Genomic DNA, 15,170 nt, shown 5'->3' with positions numbered 1-15,170 from the left:
GGCATAATTGGGAGGACTTACAGTGGAAATTAGCATTATTTCAGCTTGCTTGATAAAGAAGTCTGAGACAGGTATACTACTTCACACAAAGTGTCATGTTACTATTCTGTATCCAACACAAACACTGGAGAAAAAATTGAGTGCTTCATGACTGGAGGAAACAAGTAAATGTACTTCATAATTTTACTGAATTGAGCTTCGTGTGTCAGAAAGCTAGTCATCCATAATTGAGCTCCTGCAGATCACCTCAGACACTACAGGTTGGATGCCCTAGCTAGACTTCCAGTGCCTGAGAACAGAAACCAACATGTCTAGCTCACAAAAATGAACCATCTCTGCTATACTGCATCTCTAGCCATCAGCACTAGACTATGTAGCTCTTTGAAGACATCTCCAAGCCAAAGAAAATTCAATATACTCAATAGCCTGAAGAAGGAAAGGCACAGCTCAAGTCATTCAAGTCCAACAGAGCCTTCATACATTCATACCTTGTTTACCTCCAATGGCTCCATGAAGAAGGGGGTTAAGTAAAAGCTGGATTGATGTAGGATTCCCTAAACTGTTCAAAATCTGAAGAAAATTGGGCTCAGGTAGAAGCCCTTTCCCACGGTTAAGTGCCTGTAAATGTAGGAAGAGCAGAATCAAAGGTTATCTGGGTCCTGTAATAGAGAAGTAACCATATCACAACCAGGGCTCATAACAGTCTGAAATGGAACATCTTTGAAACAAACACTTCTGTGTGTAACTGAAGCTTCACTATTCATACCAGTTGGTGCATAAGTGCTTGTAAAAGTAGGAAGAACACTGCAGAAATACACAGCAAAAGACTGACTTTCTGTCACTATGGATCACTGCACAGAGTAACTTTCCACTTCTGTGAACTGTATTTTGTTTTCATTCAAGTGCTATAGGTGGACTGCTAGAGATTAGGACATGGAGCAATGAATTCAAGCTATAGGAAAAGAGAGTCCACCTAAACATTACAAAGAATTTCCATACAGTAAGAACTGTTCAACAGGGGAACACAATGCCTTGGAGAGTGGTAGAGTCTTCTTCTTTAGAGGGTTTTAAACAGAGATTGGATGGCTGTCTGTCAGGATGGCTTTGTTGTGTATTCCTGCATGACAGGCAGTTAGACTTGATGGTTCTTGAGGTCTCTTCCAGTTCTACAATTCTATGATTCATTTGGCACCATAAGTCAATGGATGACTTGAAGGCATTACACAGCCTACATTTGAAGATGGGTTGGATTGGATAGCCCTTGTAGTCTCTTTCAACTTTATGATTCTCTAAGTGTGCTTTTGTGATGAGTGATAAACTGAATTAAGCTGCAGTTCCCCACACTTAAAAAAATCTGTCATAATAAAGCAGATTCCCAAAATGAACAAATAATGGCTACAAACAAAGCCGTGCTAATGAGTAGACCTGTATTTAGTCCAACGTTTCCCCCCCAAAGGAAAGGAAAGAGAAAAAAGAGGACATTGTGTTAGTCTGTAATATAAAATAAAGCTCTTTGAAAGATGCAGGCATAGGGAACAAGCAAGACAAATGAACAAGAGAAAGGGTTGGTGAAAGAGTCATTGGAAGCTACATACAATCATGAGACATTAATACAAGTTATGTCTTACTGTTGCCTGAGCAGCTATCAGAGCAGCTAACATGCTTCGCCCAGGAGGGCCTGGGGCACAGAAGGAGACTCTGATGTGGTTCCCTGCAAGCGGAAAGCCATTGGTAGCCTGTTGGACCATCTCTGCTATCTCTGTTGTCTCGTACTCCAAGACTGCAAAACCCTTCAACTGTCCATCCTGCCCACATGCCAACTATGCAAAAGAAAGAAAGAAAAAAGGATGCAAAAAATATGACTTTTCATAAACATAAAAAAGGAGCCAGCTCTTTGTATGGAACCAACCAACACTGATTGACCAAGAGATTTTTGCAAGATTCAGCATCATAAATCTTACTAAGCTTCCTGGAATATATAGTTGAGTAAATATGTATGGGTCAGTTCCTCTATCAGGATTCAAATTTGTTTAGTGAACTAAACTGCAATGGATGGAAGGGGTAGGGCAGTCTCAAAGGTCTCCCTTATTTTCCTTTAAAATAACTTACATGGTTTCAAGCATTTAAGTTATGATTCTAACTGGGAGAAAAACTCTAAATTTCTAAGACCCAGCAAGGAGAAGTACTAAGCTTCTCAACCTCCCCCCTCCTTGAATGAGAGATGCTAGTGTACTAGTTATAGGAGCAAATGGTATTTTTCTTACAAGTCAAGAAAGGATGGTAGCCCAGCTGCTTTGCTCTTTCAGTGAGCTTTGACACTGGAGGACATGAGTTGAACATGAGTCAACAGTGTGACGCAGCAACTAAAAAGGCCAATGCAATTTTAGGCTGCATCAATAAAAGTATAGTGTCTAGATCAAGGGAAGTAATAGTGCCACTATATTCTGCTTTGGTCAGGCTCCACCTGGAATATTGTGTCCAGTTCTGGGCACCACAATTTAAAAAGCATGTGGAGAAACTGAAGCATGTCCAAAGGAGAGCGACTAAAATGGTGAAGGGTTTGGAAACCATGCCCTATGAGGAACGACTTAGGGAGCTGGGGATATTTAGCCTGGGGAAGAGAAGGTTTCGAGGTGATATGATAGCCCTGTTTAAATATTTGATGTCATATTGAGGAGGGAACAAGGTTGTTTTCTGCTGCTCCAGAGACTAGGACCTGGAACAATGGATGCAAGCTCCAGGAAAAGAGATTCCATCTCAACATTAGGAAGAACTTCCTGACAGTAAGGGCTGTTTGACAGTGGAACACACTCCCTCGGAGTGTAGTGGAATCTCCCTCCTTTGAGGTCTTTAAACAGAGGCTGGATGGCCATCTGTTGGGGATACCTTGATTTGGGTTTCCTGCATGGCAGGGGGTTGGACTAGATGGCCCTTGCGGTCTCTTCCAGCTCTATGATTCTAGGACAGTACTGCACTAAGCACATATAAGCAGTCCATTCCCCATTTACCTGTAAGTACTTACTTGACAGAATGTTGGAGGGCAGATGGCAGAGAAGGTTTGCCTCAGTTCTTCTACATCATTGTAATTGTGGGGCAGTTTATCAACACATAAGCACTTTGAGTGAATAAGGTCTAGGGTCAGTTGGTTGACATCCGTCCAGTGAACATAGAGAGTCCGTGTTCCCAGTTGTTTGCCCAGCAGGTCAGATTTTGCCCTGGCTGCTGAATCCTTCTTCATATATTCCACAAAGCCGTAGCCTTTGGAGTGTCCTGTTTTCTCACTGTACACCAAGAAGCAGCGCTCAAGATTCCCAAAGGGTCGAACTAGGTCTTCGAATTGCTGCTGTGTGTACAGTTGAGGGAGGTTAGCAATACACAAAAGGGCATCCGTGGGCTGCAGCTGTACAGTGATTTCCTTATCTCGCAGCTTGCTCAGGTGGAATTTCTTAATAGCTGATTCAGCTTGTTCCCCATTCAAAAAGGTGACAAAAGCTGCAAGATACAGAGGGTTATAAAGGCTATCAACAAAAAATGCCACAGCAAGCACCCAGGCCAACTGTGAGAATTGAGAACCTCAGGCTAATGATCCACAACCAACTTAATGTAAAACAAGAAAGTTTATTGTAAGATGCACAGCAGAAGTAACCACAAGCACGTCTTTGCAGAATCTGAAGGCACAAGGAAAAGTTCCCACTTTAAAACCCCACCCAGGACTCAATCCCCACAGCAACCAGCCCCCTTACAGTTGAAGAACCGTTACCTTCTATCCCACATTCCAAACCCCTTAGCAGGGCCCCATCCACAAGCCAAACCTCACCCTTCATATTCCACCTTATTTTCCCAACCCCCAACACTATGCAGTACTGTATCTCAACACACAGAACTATCTAGATCAATATGTTAAACATACAACAGTGATCATATATGAGCTTAATACATGAAGTGAATATTAAATAACTGGATATGTCTAATATTTTACTTGATCCTAACTGGTTCTGACACCAACACTTGTAGGCCTCTGAGAAGTTCATTACATATAAGCATGTTTCTGGACTCATGAACTGAAATGTCTTTCATGTTAAGATGTTCCAACTGTTTGTTTGATTTTATATATATAATATAATATAATATATATATTCAATCTTAGTTTTGGGTTTTCCAGCTGATATTTATATATAGAAAGTTTTCCAAACCACTTTAAAAATGTGTTTGGCTCAGTGGTTTGCCTGCCTCTCAATAGTTTCAATTCTATCCTACGTAAAGGTACAGAAGACATATCATCCCAAGGGAGATAGTATCCCCAAACCAGATAGCACCCACCAACTCTTTCCCATAGATTTCTGAGTGACTAGGCCCTTTCTTAAGAGCCAGCAAGGTATATTGGTTTGAGCATTGGACTACAACTATGGAGTTATGGATTCAATTCCACACCCAGTTAAGGAAACCCACTGGGTGGCCTTGGACAAGCTCCACTCTCTCAGCCTCAGATGAAGGGAAAGGCCTTAAGGTATGGCCACATTAAGTTAGGAATGACTTGAAAGCATTCAACCACAAAGCCTTTTCTTCATACTCACATCAATATTCTCACAGCTATGTCTTGTGTCAAATTTTCACTTCCGTAGCCGTGGCTAGCTCCTAACAGTTTAGCCAGCCATTTTGCTGCAATTCTTATTTATTTTGGGGGGAGAGGGAATCATAAAATAACTTCAAAATCACCCATTGGGATACAAGAAACAGGACTTGCAGGAACACCATCTCCCTACAGAGAATTAAACTCTGGAACTGCATCCCAACTGGCTGAACAGTTAGTAGCAGCCATATGATATCTCCAAACAGTATGTACATCAGTTCTGTTTTCTTTTGATCAACAGGGAGTTTATCTACTAGATCCCAACAAAGAATTGTTCACACAGTTGGGAACTGCATGCACTCATGCTTTTTTATGATGAACTGACGGATGCATTCGTGTGTTAGAAAAACACTGCCATAAATTTAGACAACAGGAATGCACAGTACTTTCCAAATTCAGTGATATAGTACCATGCAGAGTGTAGAATACTTTAGCCTCTGCTATGTCCTCCACATCTGGTGAGAGGAATAGTAGAGGGTAATTTATGGCAGAGTCCTTACTCCAATGAAAAATAATTGCACTTGAAGACCCATTATTTCCTAAAAAGGCTGTTGAATCTATGGATGATTTTCTCAAAATAGCAGGGACATTTATTAAGGATGCTACAGGATATTCTGTCTTAGCATAATGGGTAAAGACTAAGTTATCCATAGTACAACGATTTCCTAATTCTGTGTTAGGATTGATGGAATGAGTAGCCCAGTGTTAGAGCAACCAACCACATCACATGCATGCCAGAAGCTCTTCCTGTTAATCAGAGTACAAGGATACACAAAAATACTGGATGATATAAATGATGTAGCAGATACAATGTGCACACTTGCCCAATCTACAAAGAGGGGTTAGGGGTATTCAGCAGTGAACAGGAATGGCCAATGGCTTTGTTTCCAGCACAAAGACAGACACTCCCATGCTGCACATGCAAGACCTCACAGGGCTTTACATCCCTTGGCTCCTAATTTTCCGACCGAAGTCATTAGCCATAGCCACTTCAAACAGGGTCCAATGTGTGCAACTGAAGAAAGATCACACACAGAGGACAGTAAGACCAAGACACTCCATGGAAAACAAAATGATCACACTAGCATAAGCAAGCAGAAAGAATGGAATATTAAGCGGGGGGGGGGGGGACCACTACCAACTACCATGGGCATCACTTCACCTTAGCATTAAAAGGCTATTCAGTTATATACAGTGCTTGAAAGAAAGAAAGGAATGTTCACTCATTTCTATTCATCAAGAGTTAAAACAAAGCCCACCTATTACACCATGGCGAAGTACCTTTAATATATACAGTACTTTACTTACCAGTCCCCTTGTACTTGTCCACAAAACAGTATTTGAGTTCATAGTCATTCAGCAGATCATGTACTTCCTGCATAAATTCAACAGACAAAAGTAAGGTGAGGCAGAGTGATGAAATATTATCTCTTTCAAACAAAGTACTCCCAAATACTTCTCATTGTTCACAACCTGCCTGGAGGGCAAAAGTCCTGCACCACTGCTACTTCTCATTCCAAGAACTGGTTAAACTTGGTTGCTAAATCTTACAGTGTAGAACGAATGCCACACAGGTTTTGGAATTTCTATCTATAAACTTATCTTATAGTTTTGAACAAAGAAAGACTAAACATGTCACAAAGTATGTCATATTGTCATAGAACTGGCTTACCTCTGAATAGAGGGGGTTTGCCATTGCTCAAGTTCAACCAGTGATCCAATTTATTTTTATTGTATTTATTTTTATTGTATTTTATTTATGATGGCTGCCTCCATCATGGGCAGTGCAGAGCCTTTTTATATTCAATAGTCCTGCATTTTGGAGAGTGTCCTCAACTCCAATGAATTCTGTTGAAGGCCTCTGAAGAAGGCCTTTTCTCACTGAGCCCAAAACCTGGGCTTTTCTAAACAAATAAACAGTCAACCATCTCAGAGCATGTGGAGCGTGTCTGTTCAATTACTGTTTAATGCAGAGCTATGCCAGAGTCACCAGAGAAAAGAGGGTATGGGGAGGCAGAGTGCTGTTGGGACAGTCTGGTGAGGACCTGTTCACAGGGATCCTCTTTCTTTTTGGGAGTGGACTGGACACAGATATGGCCTGTTTCTCAGACCTAGGAACTGACCTCAAGGCTCAGGCCTTGGACAGCAGAATGGCTACAGGGTGATTTCAAATGCGTGCAAAATGCTTCTGGTGTCCCCTGCCTCCGGCCTACCATCTCCACAGTTTCCTTTGCAGAGAGTCACTGCTGGAGCCTATGCAGTGCCTTTCACCCTCCAAGGATAAGCCCTGTACCAATGACAGTCAGCTCCCCCACCTCCGACAAAAGGCTCAATGGTGGCAAAACCCAGCTGCCAGTTCTCTGTGCTCCCCTCCCACTGCTGCCTTAGGGGGTATGTAAGCTTCTGAGTTGTGGCATTTCTGCTAGTCCTTTACAAGACAGGAGGTGGTTTTGATTCCTTTCCCATGAAGGTGAGTGGCAAGCAGGCAGAGGGGTGAGCCAGCCAGAATCACAAGAAGGGAGTGAGAGGTGGGGAGACCTCTTTTAATTCAATGCTGAAAGAGCTGCTCATACTTCGTTTCCCACTGCTGCTGCTTCCATAGCCCACCACTGCCTCAGCCCAGCTCCAAAGAAGCGCTGTACAGGCTCCAGGAACTTACTGCAAAGGCAAACACTGGCAGGCTGGGAAGACAGAGAGGAGGGGAAACCAGGGGGCATTCTGCAAATGTTCAAAGGCAACCTCTAGTTATTCTACTGTCCAAGGCCTGAGTCTCAGGGACAAGGCTGGTTCCTAGGTCAGTGAAATGGAGGGAGGCACATCTGTATTCAGTCCACGCCCCAAAAGAGCAAGGTTCCCAGTGAGAAGGGGATCAGGTACTCACAAGGCTGATTCAACCACCATCCACCTCCCCCTACCCAACTTTTCCCATGGATTGAACCACGGATAAGTTCACTCATTTTTTTGGGGGGGGGGTGTTTTTCTTTACTAAAATTTCTCAATATATACAAGTTTAGTTACACTGAGAATTTATTTTGTTTTTGTTGATGCCAGATTTTACAGGCTGAGTCTTTCTTTTCAAAAATACTTGGCACCAGAAGAGTTTTTTGATTTTGGAGTTTTCCCCATTTTGGAATATTTACCTATACAGTCTGCCCTTCCCTTACCATCAGAAAGCAAAGGTGTCACTATCTCAGACCCATGTGAACAAGTTTTGGTTGTGGAATATTTCAGATTTCAGAATTCCGGATAAGGGAGATGCAACCTGTAATTGCATGTTTTCATTTCCCAGGGCTAAGAAATAGTTAGATTAGAATAAAAGTGAATTATAATAACAATCCTCCCCTGAAATTAGCCCAGTCACTACATTTGTATTCTTTAAAAGTACAAATCTTGAATCTTGTAGTGAATGGGATCACACCATCAATTTTTAATCTGATATGGGCTGCATGACTGGAAGTGAAAATATAATAATAAAGTAAATGATGGACACTATCTTTTCATGCTATCCAAAATCTGCTTGCTGATGCATCCAGCTCATTCTGTCTAATGACAGGGCTGGTCCAGACTGTGCTTGAATCTGATTTACCCAAAGATACATGATTTAGGTGAGGTTAACAGCATTTCCCCGCCCCACCTACTCCTATAACTAGAACACCTAGTTTTTTCCTGGTGGAGAGTAAGTTCTTATCTCACTAGTGAGCAAATGTTATAGAAATGATGCCATGACCGAAGAAGAGAAAATAACCCTCTATTGCTTCTGGCCATAAAAAGTTAGAGTCTAGTATGAACAATGGTTCTTATGAAGAAAACTGAAGTTTTCAATTGACAAAAAAGTTTCCTTTAGACAAAAAGCAACAAAATGAAATAATCTTGCATTCAAAGAGAGTAGTACTACTGCAGAATTCATACTGAATGGATTGCAGAATGGTAATCAACAAGGACCAATTCCTTCCCAAAGCCACACAGAGTCTGACCTTCCAGCCACAGTCCAGTTACTATGCATGTGTTTTGCTACTGCCAGAGGCAACACTTTTGCTTATTACCCAACACACCTTTCATTTCCAGCAAGGAAGTAATTTATGAACTTTGAAGCAGTGCAATGCACTTCCTCCAAATGAGGTCATGTTCTTTTCAGACACAAGAGTCAAACTTCTTCAAGGTCACACCTCAGCAAGCCAGCTGGCCCCGGTCCACCTTCTGGCCATGAGACCAAATGCTTTTAAAGGAAGCCTTGTTCATAGCCGGGCAAGCACAGTCTTCTTTTGAAATGCACCTCCCAGAAGCCGCATGAAACACTCTACACCACACAACAGTACTCTGGTATAAGCGTAGCCAAACCCTAGGAAGGGAACTATTTATGCACTTGAAAAGGCAGATACACCAATTAAAGGCAATTCTAGAAGCTTGCCTGTGATTCTTTAGCAGCAATCAATAGAAGCTGGAAATCAAGTGATCCCACCCAAACAATGCAGACAGGTCACAGGGTCAAACTTTACTTGGTAAACCGTTGAGCCATTTCCATGCAATAATATTAAACATACTCAGTAAAGATGTCCTCTGATGTTTCAAACTTTTTACTGATCAGACATTCTGCATCATGACAGAACACTGGTGTAAATGCAATCTTAACAGAAGAGATATTTTTAAAGAAATGGTGTTTATCTCCTTCTGCGTTTCTTTCTAGCTAAAATGCACAATTACGACACCAAATGAAACAATGGGGCTTTCCAGACGGTCATTTGGGACGTCCTCCGGACGTCCCATTTTAAAAAAGGGGCGTCTCTTTTAGACGCCCCATGTCCTATTACGGACTCCGTCCGTACAAGATGGCGGCGCCCTTTCTACATGGGCGCCGCCATCTTTACGCATCGGACGCATAGCGTCCAGACGCGTCGCGCTGCTGCTGACGTAGCGAGCGCGCCCCTGGCGCCTCGCTACGTCGCAAACGCGACGCAAAAAGAAGCTCCATTTTGGAGCTTCTTTTTTCGGTCCGCGCGGGAGTCGGGCCGTCTATAGGCTCCGGCTCCCCCGCGGACCTTCTGGCGGCGGCGGCAGACCGCCGCAAAGCGGCGGTGTGTAGCCCGCCAATATTAGATCCCACCAGCCATGTTTATCTTAGTTTTTACATGTTTCAAATGAATTTGAGGTGTAGACTCAGACTTTACATTTGTTTAGCTCAACTCTAAGTTCCCTTTTGGGTTCAAAGCAGTGACTGAAATTGTTCAAGTACGGTTCCGATTCAGACCATTAAGAGTCTAGCACACATAAACACTGACTAACTAGACCACACAGGGAAAGCAGTCACATTGCAACAAAGAGCAGTACAAGTGATTAATACAATGCCCATTTCTTAATGATAGGTGTGTGTGTGTGTGTAATATGCTCTTCTTTGTGTTGCGTTTATATATATACACACACACAGGGTTGGAATATATAGGAAAAACAATGACAATTGTAATGTTGGAACACTGGGAAAGACAAAGAAACAGCAAAATGAGGCATGTTCTAGGTATCCTTTGTGGAAAGATGTGAAGGCAGCACCTGCAAAAAGTCCTGAATACACAGAAGAGGAGGTTGCTAACCCTGCATGGCTTTTCACATCCCCTCCTTAATCACAGTTCTCTGCCACTTATTAAACCTTGCTTTTTACCCATGCAAATATACTTCTGAATAAAACTGGATGTGCAAATCTGTACAGTGGTGCCTCGGGTTACGAAATTACAGTGGTACCTCGGGATACGAAATACCCAGGTTACGAAATTTTCGGGATACGAAAAAATCCCATAGGAAAACATTGTTCCGGGTTACGAATGTTTTTTCGGGTTACGAAAAAACTTTTGGTGCTTTTTTCGGCTTTTTCGCACGGAATCGCGGCTTTTCCCCATTAGCGCCTATGGCAATTCGGCTTACGAAGGCTTTTCGGGTTACGAACGGTGCCACGGAACGAATTAATTTCGTAACCCGAGGCACCACTGTAATTCGTTCCGCGGCTAATTTCGTAACCCGAAAAACCTTCGTAACCCGAATTGCCATAGGCGCTAATGGGGAAAAAAGCCGCGGCTCTGCCGCGGCTCCATTTAAACAGCGCCGGCGTTTTTTCGTAACCCGAAAAAACGTTCGTAACCAGAAACAATAAATCCCTATGGGATTTTTTCGTATCCCGAAAAATTCGTAAGCTGGGTAATTCGTATCCCGAGGTACCACTGTATTTGTTTCATTTACTAAATGACTTGATATATTGTACCTTTCACATTTAAAGCGGACACTGTGCCAACATAAACCATATTTTGTGCCAAAAGAGGGAAACTTCAATAACCTGTACAACGTATGCAAATTACACTGTCATTCCTGCACATTTGAATCACAGAATCATAGAGTTGGAAGAGACCTCAAGGCCCATCCAGTTGAACCCCTTCTGCCATGCAGGAACTCACTATCAAAGCACCCTCAACAGATGGCCATCCAAGCCTCTGTTTAAAAACCTCCAAAGAAGGAGACTCCACCACTCTCTGAGGGAGTGTCTTCCACTTTCAATCGCTCTTATGGTCAGGAGGTTCCTCCTAATGTTGAGGTGGAATCTCTTTCCTTGGAGTTTGCATCCACTGCTATTCCCTGGAGCAGCAGAAAACAAGCTTGCTCCCTCCTCAACATGACACCCTTTCAAATATTTAAACAGGGCTATCATATCACCTTTTAACCTTCTCTTCTCCAGGCTAAACATACCCAGCTCTCTTAATCTCTCCTCATAGGGCTTTATGGTTTCCAGACTCTTCATCATTTTGTTGCCCTTCCCTGGACATGCTCCAGCTTCTCAACATCTTTTTTGAATTGTGGTGTCCAGAACTGGACATAGCATTCAAGGTGAGGCCTGACCAAAGCGGAAGAGTGGGGTGCTATTACTGCCCTCAATGTAGACCCGTGGTAGCAAACCTATGGTACATGGAGACAGTTGAAACCATGAGAGGGCAGGGGAAGAGGGGGTAAGCGCCTGTTCCTCCTCTTCTCCTGCCCTCCCGTGCCTTCAACTGTCTCTGGGGAAGTCCCGGTGCAGGAATGCCATTGAGTTGGGCACTAAGTCTCTAAAAGGTTCACCGTCACTGACACTATACGCCTAATGATGTGGCACAGGTCATACTGAAATTTAGCTGCCACATCACTGTTGACTCATGTTCAACTTGTTGTGTACTAGGACTTCTAGATCTCTTTCACATGCCTATTTAAATACAATGTATTTCATCCACTATTATCTATACAATTTTAAATATAATTTCATTTTCCACATAAATATAAAGCTGAGATATACAAGATGCCAGTTCTGCACTCCATATATAACTTTCACAAAATACATATTCCAATAACTATAATCACTCCCAAAATGAATGGAACGGCATGCTCTTGCCCTTTCAGCTTTATCCCTACATGACACCACCAAGAAGTTCAAATAATTACCATGATGCTAAGCAAGCACTGATAGAAAGAGACATCTTCCCCATTTTTACTCACTGCATCTCCTTTGTACCAGAACTTGGACCAAGAGAATTCATTATTAACTGGTTTGCAGAATTAACTAACTTTAAGCCCAACAAAGGCTAAGCTCACTATAGTCAGTATCAAACTTAGTTCAGACTAAAAATATCATATGCAAATTCACTGCTTTAATGGACAACAGATGTCTGTACAGAGTCTGTTCACGCTTATTTGCTTCTGCTGGAAGGTAGGAAAAAATAGTAAGGACTCAATTGATCAGATTACACTTTGCTGGGTATTTCCCCTCTTACCTATGCCTAAACCTTGTAGGAGAAATTTATGGAAAGAGGAAGACCAGCATGAGGGACAGGAAAGTAACTTAGCTCTGCAGGACTCTTTGGACAATGCATTAGTCTCTTTTAAAGGCCCACCAGGGCAGATTAAGTAAAACCAGTTTTAGGAGGTAGATGGATACGATTGCAGTTTAGTTTTGACCCTTTGCTCTTGGGTATTATTGTTGCTATTATGTACCTTCAAGTCATTTCCAATTTATGGCAACCTAACACAGGGTTTTCTTGGCAAGATTTGTTCAGAGAGGGTTTGTCTTTGTCTTCCTCTGAGGCTGAGAGTGTGTGACTTGCCCAAAGTCACCCAGTGGCTTTCTAGTCCAATGCTCAACTCACTACACATGCTCGATCCTTCACCCCAAGTAAGAGCCTTTTAAAAATGTATTGGCAAAGCTCTTTCCATGCTATTTTGGCTCAACTCTGTAATTTTAGAGTTCCATTTTACCTCTGGCTGACACTTTTTCTTGCCATGATCAGCAAGTTGGTTTCTATTTTCTTATCAAAACTTATCATAGAAACATAGAATCGTAGAGTTGGAAGAGACCACAAGGGCCATCCAGTCCAACCCCCTACAATGCAGGCAATCTCAATCAAAGCATCCCTGACAAATGACCACCCAGCCTCTGCTTAAACACTTCCAAAGAAGGAGACTCCACTACACTCTGAGGGAGTTTGTTCCACTGTTGAACAGCCCTTACTGTCAGGAAGTTTCTCCTAATGTTAAGTTGGAATCTCTTTTCCTGGAGCTTGCATCCATTGTTCTGGGTCCTAGTCTCTTATATAAAAATAGGTACAGCTCTGGAAAAACAAGAATGAATCTATAACACTCCCTTCAAATAATTACAACTATTAATTACATCCCCCCTTTTTTAAAAAAGTGTTGAGATTGGTAGATGCCCCTTCATCACCAACTCATAGGCCAGATAAAGTAGTCCAAGCTCAGTTTCAAACTCCCAGCCTTGTTTATCCAAGGCGAGGACAATGCATTCTTCTACTGTTGTGCTCCATAAACTCTCCCAGTCACACTGCAAGGTAGTCAGAAGAAGTCCAGTTCATTCATGCAGAAGAATCAAGCCATTTATGCTTTTCCTGGGATGACACTTGGCCAAACTGGCATGTTTTATTGCTCCTAGGGAAAATAAAACTTCACTGCATGTAGCAACCAAACAGAGCAGATAATAATTCAGTACTGCACTAGATTAGCAATCTCTCATTTAAGTAAAAGGTGAAATCTTTTTTCTAGGCCCAACTACAGTACACCTACTGAATCAATGGAACATATATTAGTACTTGCTAACCAGGTCCCATTCATTTCAGTGCATCTACTGTGGTTGGGAATACTAATTGGCTTTAGCCCTTAATTCCTCAATCTTCCCTAATCCAGATAAACAATACATATTGTTTGAAGGGTGAAAGAATAGCATACATGTTGGCAGAGGTAGTGTGTGATGAAGGAAAGAAGAGAGATGCAGTGATAACACCTGACTGATAGCATCTTAGAAAGCATACTTCCCCAACCTAACATTTTCCAGATTTACTATATTAGATTACAAAGCCCATAATTGCACCAACAACTGAATGGTGGAGTTTGTAGTCCAAGACATCTGGAAACTGCCAGCTTTAGGAAAACAAATTAAAGTACAAAAAGAGTCCAATTTAAACAAATGGTGCATCCAAGGGGCAAGTGTCAACTACAGTAACATATGCCATCTTCTTCTATGATTTCTTTTATCTTGCAATTTAGCTTTAATGTATTAGAAAATTTCCCCCACTAATGGCACTGTAAACCCAGGTTTGGTGGTCCCCCCAACTAAAGTCTTAACCAATTGGGTTTTTTGTACCAGTGCCCCAAGTTCTGCTTCCTACTTTGTTAGGAAATAAATCTTTCTGTTCAACACTTTTCCTGATTATGACACTTAGCAAATCAAAGACTGTCTGGATAATGCTTGTTTATTTTTATCTCAGTAAATATTTCACACTGGATGAAGATTGCAAAGGAAATATATTTTTGTGCTGCAAATGGATGTTAATTTTCCTGGATTTTGAGAATCTCCCAGTTGCAGTAAAATTTTTATTACTACTACTACTACCCAGTTGCCACATGGCCAGCAGGAGGAGGTGTCAGCCTGCAAGTAATACCCATCCATGCTATCTGAACTGAGAACAAAAACAACAAAATGCAGGCCTATGACTAACATCTTCCATTTTTCCCTCTCCTGCATGGTTTTTAACACCTTGCCTGGTGAAGAAGCCAGTGGATCTTCAAAAGCTTGCAACATATATATTGTTCATTTTGGTTGTCCCAAGAAAGGTATCACTGTCTGGTGGCTTTTTATGTTATTGGATTTACTGAAGTCTCTAGTTATATTTCACAACAGGGATAGCCAGATAATTCACATACATACTTGTGATGCTACGTAGTTACGACACTACAAGAAACAGTAGCATGAGTGGACTTAGTAAGGAAGTTATAGATTAGTTTGCGGCCATGCTGAGTACTTGGCTCAATGTAGTTACAAATGTTCTCCATCAATAAACAGTAGACCTAAGGCACAGTGAACACATCCAATACGGTATAAACCAACAGTCTCTGAATCACTGCACATGGACAAGACTTGGAATTAACCAAGTTTTTGTTTTAAAAAGGAGAGCAGATAAGGAGACCTCCTTCCCTCCTAAGCCCTGCTTGGCCTGCACAACTGAAATAAAAAGTTGAATCCAGGCAT

At 42.0% G+C, this 15,170-nt stretch overlaps 1 protein-coding gene across 7 annotated transcripts in view; it reads right to left on the bottom strand.

Moving 5' to 3' along the window:
- RAVER1 (ribonucleoprotein, PTB binding 1) overlaps window positions 1-15,170 on the bottom strand; it is a 38,941-nt gene that overhangs the window by 18,717 nt on the left and 5,054 nt on the right. For 4 of the 7 annotated variants that reach the window (XM_042451522.1, XM_042451527.1, XM_042451523.1 and 1 more), the window contains exons 2-5: window positions 5,939-6,005; window positions 3,023-3,492; window positions 1,629-1,820; window positions 489-618 (exon numbers count right to left, since the gene is read on the bottom strand). In XM_042451522.1, coding sequence (XP_042307456.1) covers window positions 489-618; window positions 1,629-1,820; window positions 3,023-3,492; window positions 5,939-6,005 — 859 coding nt within the window. The remainder of the gene's footprint in view (window positions 1-488; window positions 619-1,628; window positions 1,821-3,022; window positions 3,493-5,938; window positions 6,006-15,170) is intronic. The other 3 variants (XM_042451524.1, XM_042451526.1, XM_042451529.1) reach the window with 1 other exon arrangement.

This window comes from Sceloporus undulatus, chromosome 2 (genome assembly GCF_019175285.1).
Source record: "Sceloporus undulatus isolate JIND9_A2432 ecotype Alabama chromosome 2, SceUnd_v1.1, whole genome shotgun sequence".
NCBI classification, from domain to species: Eukaryota; Metazoa; Chordata; class Lepidosauria; order Squamata; family Phrynosomatidae; genus Sceloporus; species Sceloporus undulatus.
This window is presented reverse-complemented; position numbering and strand designations above follow the sequence as displayed.